The sequence below is a fragment of the Copadichromis virginalis genome, linkage group LG7 (assembly GCF_057382275.1).
Source record: "Copadichromis virginalis isolate Kocher_CV1m ecotype Utaka linkage group LG7, C_Virginalis_male_GT1.1, whole genome shotgun sequence".
In the NCBI taxonomy this organism is placed as follows: domain Eukaryota; kingdom Metazoa; phylum Chordata; class Actinopteri; order Cichliformes; family Cichlidae; genus Copadichromis; species Copadichromis virginalis.
In genome coordinates this window covers 30,795,071-30,807,285 of record NC_140624.1, presented here as the reverse complement: position 1 = coordinate 30,807,285, position 12,215 = coordinate 30,795,071, and the positions used below count along the sequence as shown (strand labels likewise).

The 12,215-nt window shown below is 40.4% G+C and overlaps 1 protein-coding gene and 1 pseudogene across 1 annotated transcript; both read left to right on the top strand.

The window, feature by feature from the left end:
• Window positions 1-1,076: 1,076 nt before the first annotated feature.
• Window positions 1,077-6,697, top strand: LOC146705339 (uncharacterized; annotated as a pseudogene).
• A 957-nt stretch (window positions 6,698-7,654) lies between these two features.
• On the top strand, window positions 7,655-10,231 carry LOC146705338 (uncharacterized). Its single transcript, XM_085465182.1, has 2 exons — window positions 7,655-8,392; window positions 9,266-10,231. Exons 1-2 carry the CDS (start codon window positions 8,198-8,200, stop codon window positions 9,953-9,955), a joined length of 885 nt encoding a protein of 294 aa, XP_085321308.1. The 5' UTR covers window positions 7,655-8,197; the 3' UTR covers window positions 9,956-10,231.
• The last annotated feature ends 1,984 nt before the right edge of the window (window positions 10,232-12,215 follow it).

Genomic DNA, 12,215 nt, shown 5'->3' with positions numbered 1-12,215 from the left:
CAAGCGCTGTAAAATACATTGACCGCGCCTTCTTTCCCTCCGTCTCCATGGTGACTCGCTTAATCTGTGCTCCACTGATCAGGGCTTTATGTATCCTCGTCCGCGCGCTTCACTTGGGGTTAAAGCAACTCCGCGTTGACTGAACTAATTGTTATCAGCCTTTCTGAAACCGAATATTCCGAGTTGGACAGTTCGGGGTTACTCAACCCTGAGTATCGTTTTTCACTCTGAGTTTTCTAAACCGGCTTCCTGAAACAGGGCCCAGACGTTCAACCTCCCTCCTGTAGGCAGACTCATCCCCGTCCGAGATGAGTCCAATAACGGTGGTGTCATCTGCAAACTTGATTAGCTTGACAGACTGGTGGGTGGGGGTGCAGCAGTTGGTGTACAGGGAGAAGAGCAGAGGAGAAAGAACACAGCCCTGAGGGGAGCCAGTGCTGATGGTCCGGGAGTCCGAGACATTCTTTCCCAGCCTCACATGCTGCTTCCTGTCCGTCAGGAAGTCAGTGATCCACCGGCAGATGGGATCAGGCACATTCATCTGGGAAAGCTTGGAGATGGTCTGGAAGGATGGTGTTGAAGGTAGAGCTGAAGTCCACAAACAGGATCCTGGCGTAGGTTCCTGGGGAGTCCAGATGCTGCAGGATGAAGTGTAGAGTCATGTTGATAGCATGTTGTCATTACATCTTGAACTATTCCCATTGGCTTGTTGGGTTTCTCAGAGTAATGCTGTAGACTTTTTACCAGTGTCCACTGGAGAAATGTCCTGTGTAGGTTAACAAATTACTTTTGCCGGCGAGTGATTAAGTAACATACTAAATTACTTTTATGAAAAGTAACAAGTAATGTATAAAACATTACTTTTTTCAAGTAACTACGCCAACACTGGTCTTTGCTTTACAATATAAAGTGTCTTGACTTTCTTTGACTGGGTTTTTCCAGTCTTGAATGTGTTTAACTCACCTGCATCAACGCTTATCCACAGTTAACCTGTCAGACGTGAAGCTGTTCACCAGACTGGGCAGAGAAAAACTTATCAGTACATCCAGCTTGGAGGAAACTGCAGAAAATGGCCTTGGCTCCAGAAACAGCAGAAGGCACAGACCTGCAATGCTTATCTACAGTAATGGAAAAACTTATTAAAGATGCAGATTCATTCTTCCAACAATTTAACAGTCGTCAGTCAAGGATGAGAGAGATTGTAGAAAAGCTTAAGGGGATTTCTGAAGAAGTACAAAAGATGCAGCAGGTAGGATGCAGACAGAAAACTGCACCTACTGCTGAAGAAAGAGGAGCTGCAGCCATACGAACAGGAGTTGTTTTAGGAGCAACTGCTTTGGTTACAGCCAGGGGCGGAGCGTGGGGGTGGCTTACTGGGCTTAAGCCCGGGTTGTTTTGTCAGAAGCCCGGGGTCTTCCATCCATCCATCCATCTTCATCCGCTTTGTCCGGGGCCGGGTCGCGGGGGCAGCAGCCTAAGCAAAGAGGCCCAGACCTCCCTCTCCCCAGCCACCTCCTCCAGCTTATCCGGGGGAATACCAAGGCGTTCCCAGGCCAGCCGAGAGATATAATCTCTCCACCAATATCAGGGGGGATTCACGCACAGTCGTAAATTCCCACAGTGTGCACTATGTGCTTCGAATATTGTGTGTACTTTTTGTTTTATACAGTTGTCAGCCAGGCATCTAACTATGAAAAATTACACTCCAAAAGACCCCGGGAGGAGGCCCCGGGGCAGACCCAGGACGGGTCTGCCCCGGGAGTGTAATTTTTTCATAGTTAGATGCCTGGCTGACAACTGTATAAAACAAAAAGTACACACAATATTCGAAGCACATAGTGCACACTATGGGAATTTACGACTGTGCGTGAATCCCCCCTGATATTGGTATGATCCGAGCTCAGGCACTAAGCGACTGAGCGAGGGGGCGGGGCAGCTGCTGCCAGCAGTGAGTGCGCTGTTGGAGAAACGGAGCCAGCCATACTAAGGAGAGCTAAAGTTTGACCAGGTACCAAAGAAAATCATTCGTACCGTACAAATAATGTAAATATGACGGTGCATCATGAAAGATTGATATCAAACTGAACACTTGACCAATATTACGTTACTTGCTCTTCAAGTGAATCAACAAATGGCGAAATGAAAAGCCGAACAAATGCTATTTTTTTAGAGTCTTAGCTTACGTGTGTTTATTTCATATTTTCAGTTCTTACCCTCCCCGACTAAATCGGTTTCAGTTATGTACTGAAATATAAGAATGGACATTAGAGGGTTCTTTCAAAGAAAAACTCAGGTAAATGTTATTTTATATATTATGCTTTGGATGTTGTTCAGTATATTTCTATGCAAAACAAGAGGGATTTCAGGACACAGCAGGATATTCACATTTGTAACCAGATATTTACACTTTAGGGAGAAAACATAAAACATTTTTACTGTACAACATCAATTTAGAGTAAACTTGTTTTAGATAAATATTGAAATATCTTTTGAATTAGTTAAATGTCAGAATAAAGAGAGACAGAGCTGTCTATTTTTTATCACTTTGATCAAATTTAGGAGTACATATACATTAAGTTTATTGTTAATTAGTAAGAAACTCCAGACGATTCCATTCTGAGCTGAAGAAGCTTCTGATAGGTTAGTAGAGTCCATGTGAGTAAACTGGTGGCACACCTGTGGATGCATATAAGGAAAAACACAGAGCCTGTTTCTGTGACATGGGAAAATTAAGAGATGTCAACCAAAACACCAGAAAAAGAATTGTGGAGCTCCATAAGTGTGGCTCAATTATGAATACAATTTGGTTCCATTTGCAATTAAGAAATACAGACAGTTTCTCTCTTTACTCTTAAAGTTAACAAATATGTTTTTATATTTATCTAAAAAAAATAAACATTTAGTCTGATTTGATGTTACAATTAAAAAAGTGTTTGTGTTTTTATCTGAAGAGTAAATATCTGGTTTCAACTGTAGATTTGATGATTGTCAGCACAAAGAGGGAGAGAGAGGGACAGAGATGGAACAAGAGCAGGTGAGACACACATGTTAGTCAAATGGTTGTTTACCAAAAGTATCACCGTATCATAGGTCCTCATGTATCTCGTACCTAGTGTTTCTTTTTAGGTTTGTTATTTTTCAAATTCTATATTTATTAAGTTTTGCAGGCTTGTTTGCACAACAAGGCTAAATAATTATATAAACTTTTCTCAATCTAAACAGTGTACTATGGTAGAATTAAAAAATAAGTGTAGTGCAGGTATATGATGATTTTTAGTGCTACTATCATCTAGTTCTGATTCTGGTTCTGTCTTGGTTAAGTCCTCAGTAGTCCTGATTTTGAACTGTTGTAGTCCTGTTTTAATTCTGGATCAGTTCTGGGTCTGGTTGAATTGGGGTTTAGTCCTCGTGTCTTGATACAGCCCCGACTTTGTTAAAACTAGTTTAAGGTGTCCTGCACATGTGATATATATTTTTCCCTATATGAAGTCATTCTTTTTTGAACAGAGCCTATTAATCTTTCAGTCATTTCTACCCCCCCCCCCCCCCCCCCCCCAAAAATAAAAAAAATAAAATCCCACATGCATACTACTCTTTGGGCTAAGCCCCGGGTGTTTCAAATGTCTGGCTCCGCCTCTGGTTACAGCACCAATTTCTTTACCTTTAGCGGCAGGTTCTGTTGTTCTTACAGGTACTATGTTTAAAATCGCTAAGTATGTGGCTGGAAGAGGAGCTCCTCCTGCTGCTGGTGCCCCTGGTGCAAAAATAAAGCCAAAGAGAAGATTTGCAGAGGAAGTGGAAAAATTAGGAAAAGAATTAATGGCTATTGTTGAACCAATGAAGAAGAATGTGGAAGGAATAAAGACGGCATGTGAAAAGTTGGAAAAGGAATCGGCTGAAGCTCAGGCTAAAAATATTTTGACCGATATGGAGGAGCTTCAGAGGCTCCTCAGAAGAGTGTCTAAACTGAAGAGAATGAGTGCGTGAGTTTTGGATGACTTGGGAGAATTGAAACAGGTAATAGATGGGATAAGAGAACACATGCAAAAGGTCTTAATAAACAATACAACCCCTGAAGAAGATGAAAAGTTAAGAAATTGTATCATCCAGTCATTTAACAAGACTCAGAGCCTGGTTGATGAGTGTGCTGTAATGGAGACTGACCTCAGCGAGGTAAGTAAAAGCAGAGTTTCCCATCACACAGTAATCACTAGTAATCTCTAATCACAGTGTAACACTATGTAGCTTTGTGTTCACATTTTTTTAAATGATGAGTTCCATCAAGAGGAAGACCAAAATGTTGGACACTTAAGAAAACAAAAGACACACTACAAGTAACACAACAAGAGAAATATGACAAAGATGTAAAACTGAACACTAGATTCTGTGAACACAGACAACATGATGACTGACAGAGAGAAAACTCACAGACCAAACCCCCTCTAGACTCTTTTCATTAAGGAAACTTAATTTTCTTCCTGTGATAATTCACAAGGTGAAGCGCTGCGTTGCTTGTCCTGCTTCCTTGCATCTCTTCTCTCTCTACCTTACACCCTCACTGGAAAGATCTAAGATGTGTGGAAGATACATAAATTAAATTCTGTGCTATATCAAAGTAATGATAACAGCAACATTAACACTTACACAGACATCTATGAGGCTGACATGTTTTATAAAATGATCACCATAAAAGTCTTAATATTTCTGCTTCTAAATAAGCTAGAAAATTAATTTTAACTAGTAAATCTACACGTTTAAAGGCCAAGTAATTCAGTTTTGTAGTAATTAACCTAAAGAGACTATAATGCACTGACTGTACAGTACTGAAAAACATTTATTAAACCACCATCCAAGGTTTATGCCACAGCTGTCCTGACATAACATCATCAGTAAATACCAAAATCATCTTGTTTCTATGAGCTACATATAAATATATATGTTTCTATTACCAATATGTTTATCAGTGTTAAATACAGAAAGGTTAAAAGGTAGAACTAACACAAAGCTTACAGAAAATTGAAAAATCTCAGTTTCAACAATTTATTCTGATCATTTCTCGCACAATGTGAAACTGAAGATGAGAGTATGATTAAGAAACCTCAGTCCATGTGTCATAATCATAATGTGCGTGCATCACTGCTAGAAAACTGTCATCATTTTGCACTAGAGCAAAAATATTAATAACAAATATTTTCAATAACTCATTCACATTGAATTCTTCAGTAGTTTTTCTTGTAAAAATAAAAGAAAAACTTTAATTTCAAACAACTGTTTGCATCACTATACTGCTACATCAGTCTTCCCTTTTCTTTTTTTAAAAACCAGTGACAAATTAAATAGACGGGGTCCTTTATCAGAAATGCAACAATAAAGTTCAGCCTTATAAAAAAGAGCAAATCCGGAAACTTGTGAGGAAAGATGGAAAAATTGTTTAGTGAGAGTTTAAAACGTTTCACTCTTGGTGGCTGCAGTGAGCCTGTTTTTCACTGCGCAGCTTTTCAAAACGTGGTTGGAGGCTTAATACTGCTGCTCTCAAGTCATGTTCAGTATTCAGCCTCAGTCTATATTTTGTTTTTTAGTGAGGCAACAGCAGAAAATCCCATCTCACAGAGATAGGATGTTGTACATAGAAGCAGAATGCCCACAGCTCTCTGTCCTATGAGTAGATGCTCCCTCTACACACCAAGGCAGAATTCACTTAGTGTCTGAGCTGAAAAGCTCAGCCTGAGTGTGTGTCAGAGGTGATCTCAATAAACTGTTTTCTTCAGCAAAAGTAAAATCAGCAGGTGCAGGTTCTGAAAAAATGCTCTCAGGGAAAAGATGTGCTCTTTAAGAAATGAGATCAGTGTGCAAGCTCCCAACTCACTGGCTACATTTAGATACCCAGAGGAATCAACATTTCCTTCATCAAGTTGCCTGCTGTTCATCTCAAGTTTTAGAGTGCATGCATTGATTTTGTCTGCTATGAGGAAGATTTTTGTCTCTGCCTTGAAGCTGAAGATTTAAATCATTTAGCTTTCCAAATATATCGCTAAGATCGGCCAGCTTCATCATCATTAAGCTCCACCTCCAAAAACATCTGAATCTCCTCACCAAGTGCAATGAACAGTCACGCCTTAAGGGGCCTTGTTTATTGAAATTCACTGTGGCAACAACGTCAGTCTAAATTCTGGGCTAATCTGCAGAGTGCTTCTCTGTGTATGAAGCAGTGCGTCCATTGCACATTTGGTGAGACTTGTTCTGTAAGATAACAGTCAAGAAGCTTAAAGAGCTCATCAGCTGTTGCTGTACTTGGGACATACTTGCAAAGCAACACATCCTCACACAGGGCCTCTGACATGACAAAGCAAACACAAGCAATCAAAAGACAGTCTTTATTGCTGTCTGTAGCCTCGTCCACCTGTAAGATGAAAACTTTGTCCTTCAGCGCATCCGTAGTTGTTCACTTAAAACATCACATATCCATCTTCCAACTGTGTCACTGGACAGAGAGAGAGCCTTTAATTTTGAAGCGCTTGTCTCATTGAGCATCGATGACACCATATCTAAAGTTGCTGTATGAGCTTCTCTGCTATCCTGTGAGGTTTCTTGCTCTGGGCAATTTCGTATGTGACTTTGTATGATGCCATTAGTGCTTTGCTGTTTACTGATGCAGATTTTAGAAAGCATCTTCCTGCTGAAGATTCTCTCCAAATAGAGTGGATTGTTCATGTCACTGGGGTGTAATGTCCCTAAGTGTCTTCCTAATTTGTTGGGCCTCATACTGTCAGCTGGCAGACTGTTCAATCATAAGATACACTCGCGTCTCTCCTCATCATCTACCACACTCACCATGAAACCAAGAGAAAGATAAGATTCATCATCTTTCCTTTTTGGCTTATTTCTTTTGCTTACTATTGGCACTTGTTTGTCTCAGATGCAACACCTATTTTTCTTTTCGTAACTGCCAGATATCTCTTGATTTTGATGTCCATCTACAGTGAATGACCAGATTACTATACCTGAGATTAATTTCTTTGTTCTGCTGTAGAAACTATGTCGATATTAAACATTAATTCCCACATAACTTTTTGTCATGTAGCTCACACTTTAAGAATCACAGCACTAGCTTTAATATCTGCCAAAAGAACCGCTAGACTGATATTTGCATCAGACCTTCTCACTGATCATGGAGGTGCTGTGGTTGATGTTTCAACTCAGCATCTGAATGATTGACATCTCTATTTACAGGTGAACCACAAATGGAGTGGGTGTGGTTTTCAGATTCATGTAAACACAGTAGACTGAGTGTGCTCCATGCTATCTTACTTGTTCATTTTGTGGCTCTTTTCTCAGTTTTTATACAACACAGACAAAATGTTTCGATCTTAAAATGCTCAGTCCTGTGGCAAATGTGTTTCTGACTCAGTAATCTCGCAGCGGAGTAAAACAGTAAAACAGTAAGTGGCCCTGAAAGCGAAATCCCTGACAGTCTGGGAGGTCAGCTGCAAACTCCCAGACTTGATAACATTCAAAAATCCACCAGCTGTAATCAGTGTGTATGACTGAGCTTTTAGCTTAAACCTCAGTGTGTGACTGAAAAAGTTTGGATTCCCTGATATGTTTGATGGACATGTTTAGTCAGGTGGTAACTCTGTAAAAATTATGTCTCTCTTTGTGTGTCCACAGATACTAACTGAACATGAGGATTTTTACAGCCGTCACACAGCTTCATTTATCCAGCACACAGCTTCATATTTCCAGTATTCAGCATCATTTATTCTACAAGCAGCTTCTTTCCTCCAACATGGAAATTCAATCATCAAACAATTTTCCAGCCAAGACACAAAGGCCAGAGAAATTTTATCCAAGAGGATTTTTGAAGACATAAAAGAAATGCAGAGAAATACAGAAAGTCTGAAATCAGCAGGAGTTTGTACTGGAGAAATAGGAGCTAAAGTCTTACTGTCAGCCGCCCTTGCAGCTCCACCAAATCGAGGACTAAGTTTAGTTGCTGCTGCTGCTGGTGGAGCTGCTGCTCTAGATGTAAATATACTAATTTCAGAGGATAGAAATTTCATAGAAAATTGTGAACTACTGAAAAAGAGCCTAGAAGAAATAAAGAGTACATTTAAAAAGCTGGAGAAAGAATCAGCTGAAGCTCGGGTTGAAATTACTCCTTTGGATATCACACATCTACGTGTTTAAACTGAAGGAGATGAATGAAGGATTGATTGAATTTGAAAAACTGATACAAGTCATGGATAAACTAGTCACACTTACTGGAAGAACCATCAGAGACCATCCAACCCATGAAGTGGTCAAAGAGTTAAAACAGTCTATCCTGCTGTCAGCTGATCAATGTCAGGTTGTTGTCAGCGAGTGTAATAAGGTGAAGATTCAACTTCTAGAGGTACGTAAAACAATACCTACGACCACACAATCATTCATACAACCATACTACATAACCCCTGTTGGAGTTTGAAGTGATTTAACAATTTAAAGATGGATCAAAATGTCCCAAATTTAGAATTATAAATGAAAAACTGCATCACACAAAGCAGCAGTTTGACTCTTAACTTTATGTTTACAACAAAATCCCAAGCCAGCTCACAGCCAGTGATGAAGGGAGAGACGACTGTTGCAATGCTAATTATATTTATTACCAAGAAGTCAGTAAGAGCAAATGATGAGCATGTGTGGAATCAGAAGGAATCAAAAATGCATACTGAGCCTTTGTTTGGATGAGTGTAATGGTCTGGTGTGTTGTCACTGGAACACAAGAGTTAAAACAAACCAGCCTACAAGTGTGGAAACCAATAGGGAGTGAGAGAGCGTATTTGACCAGGGCTTTGGCTGAATAGTCCAGTTTGCTTAACCCTCTCAGGCTCAAATTAAGTTTTTTGTTGCTAATGCACAACCAAGTCCTGCAGTGGTACTTCTGAGTAAAATAAACTCATAAAATATGTATGTGGGGTAATCAGGTTGTTAGTTTCTAACTGTTGCAAATCGGCAACGTCTGCCTTGAGAGGGTTAAGAAGGCAACACACATACATTATCTCTCACCCTTTCCTTGACCTTCTGATGGTGTCTTGGTGGAGTTACAACACTGAGGATGCTAACTCATGGCTGACAGTTGAGCTTCCAGACATCATATATTCGGAAACTGTGATCATTTATCATTTTTGATAAATGGGATAAATTTGGACTACTCCAGTCTCAGATTTTTTTAGATGCACTTATTTAGTTTGGTGGTTATTCTGTAAAAATGTTCTTCTGTTCATAGGTTGCTTCTTTCGTCCGACATGCAACTTCATTCATCCAACAGTTCAACAGCAGCGAGTCACGGATGAGACAGATTGTGAGAGAGTTCCTGAAGATTGCAGAGGAACTCAGAGAAATGCAGAGTAAAACTGACACCGCGAGAAAAGTGGGAGTTGGATTTCTTATTGGCGGGATCTTAGAAGCTCCATTCACTACAGGAGTGAGTGCAGGTGCAGCTGCAGCTGCAACTGCACCTGCAGCTGCAGCCACTGTTGTTACTACCAGTGTAATAAAAATTCTGTCAGACAAAGATAAAGCAAAAGAAGTAAAAACATGGGGAGAAGAATTCATGGCCAAAGTCAGACCAATGAAAGAGAACCTGGAGGACATAAAGACGATATGTGAAAAGCTGGAAACGGAATCAGCTGAAGCTCAGGCCAGAGACACTCAGACTGATGTGGACGAGTTTCAGAGGACCCTCAGACGAGTGTCTCACCTGAAAGCGATGAGTTCAGGACTTCTGGTTGTAACTGAAACCCTGCTGGATGTTATGGATGACGTGGTGAAGCTCATCCAGAAAGACTTCAGAGTGACTGCGACTCCTGAAGAGGATCAAAAGTTAAGCAACGCCATCCTGCAGTCAGCTGCTCAGAGTCAGAGGGTCGTTACTGAGTTTGATAAGATGAGAAAAGAACTGAGAGAGTTCACATGAACTTACAGACAGCAGTAACATCAACTCTGCTTCTAACCTCTGAACCTGTACTGTGTTCACACTAACTAACAAATTAAGTTTTATGAATAATGTATTATGTCATTGCGACGCTACACTATCCGGTCGACTGCTGTCTGCTTATTTCTACTCGTCTGTTTTACTTTGTTTCTACTTGAATAACTGAATGATTAATACATGAAAAATACATCTAACATATAATGTATTTGTAATCAGATATCTCTGATGATCAGGGCATAAAAAAGTCGAAAAAGTGTCGTCTATGAATTACTAGATAGTGGAAAGGGAGTGGGATTAAATAAGGTTATGCTTCTTCCTGCTCCTTTTTGAACATGAAAGTTGTTGTTGTTTTGTTTTTTTTGGGGGGGATTGTAGTTGTGGTCCTTTTGTTTCGGTTTGTTTGTTTCTCTCTTTTTATTTCTATGTTGTTGTACTTTTTCAACATGTTCAAGATAAAGATTCAATTCAATTTTGAGCAAACCCACAGGACCCGTGGCTCAGGCTTGGGGCCAAAGCCAAAGTGCTGACCTGCTCCACACCTGCTCATTCTGAACTCTGAATTGTTAGAAAGGAGAGAAAAACGAAGAAGAAAATCCACTCACACTCCACCATCATGATCCATCGCCCTGACCTGTGGCAGGTTTGATGTTTTCATCAAGGTCAGGCAAACATAGCGAGAGAAAAGAGTTTATGAAGACACCTCTCCAAGGTATTCAGGCTGGCCTGAGCACCTTTTAAAGCTTCTGGGTGGAACCAAAGTGTAATGAAGGCAGTGGTAAAATTTGCTTTTCTTTTAGATGACAGGCTAAAGGTTGAGGTGATATATTTAGATTAGAGATTTAGATTAAATACATTTAATCTCTTTGTTTAGTTCATTAGTTCAGCTGATCAGGCCTGCCTGTATAACAACATGACTTACCAGTAGCAGTTTGTAAAGGGCCGTCAGCAGGAGTTTATAGTTCAAAGGAGAAGACAGAGACTGAGTTTGTTTTTTTAAACTTTTGCAAGTTGCACTAACCCTAAAAATACAACATCAAAAATTCAGATTAGCAGCCGGAATCAAATAACCTGAAAAGAGGCATGAAGAAGACCACGGCTGCTTACAAGAGGAAGACTGGGAACTACTTCTACAGCAGTAACACGGCAAATGTGGCAGTACAGATGTGATTCAAAGCTGCTAATGGTTACGCTTTGCTAGCGGATGAGTTGAACCACTTCTTTGCACGAATGCTTGGAGCTACAAAACAGGTCGTCACTATTGGCTGACATCACTGTAGCTACATCCGTCTTTTATACTGCCTGGGGTTACAGGTACAGGTATTCATCAACATTGAGATTGTTTAGAGGGTCACATGTGGACAGAGAGGACAGACAGTACATGTGGAGAGACACAGCGATGCTTCTAGTGACAGCACATATGGAGGAGCTGGGGGCTGCAGGTACTATCTCATACTAACCTCTCCCTGTTTGTTGGTTGATGTGTCTTCAGTGCACCTGTTATTACTGTCAGTGGCAACAAAGCAGGTGAAATGGAGTCCCAGCGGTTTATGATTTCTAACCCGACAGACTGATAACTGTCACTGATGTTTTAAATGTTATATACCTATGTGGTATGTGACTTTTGTTGCTATGATGCCAGGTCTCTCTTGGAAATGAGATTTTTAATCTCAATGAGATTTTTTTACCTGGATAAATAAAGGATTAATAAAAATATGTCTGAAGTTTGTTTCCTAGACTGATGATTGAGAGTTCCCATGATAGCTCTCAGCAGCAGCGACTGGAAAGTGTTAAATCCAAAAGTTGAAAAAGGTGATCCTGCAGCTATATGTACTGTTAAATATCAACACCTCACCAAGTTTTTTTGATTCCTCATAGGCATCTGATGGAAGACAACACACGGCTCAGTAGATCATTTAAACACTTTTATTACTTCCGGAAGGGAGATGCGTCCTGCATGAGACTCTGACGCAAATCTCGAAAAGGCGGTGTGCGCTTAACAGTTTTATTGCAAGCTGTCCCACTCTAGTCGAAACAACAGTGTTACACATGCATTCAGTAGTCACGTTGCATGGAGTACTCAGAGGTTATTGTCTATTAGCTGCAAAACATCTTCACTCAGCTCCAGCGAGGCTGCATCCTTGCCCTACTCCCTTCTAGTAAATTTCCACTGGCAGATGGTTCCCTGTTATCAACTCCTGCAGACAAGCGTGGGCGAGAGTCTCCTACATTTCTATCACTAAAG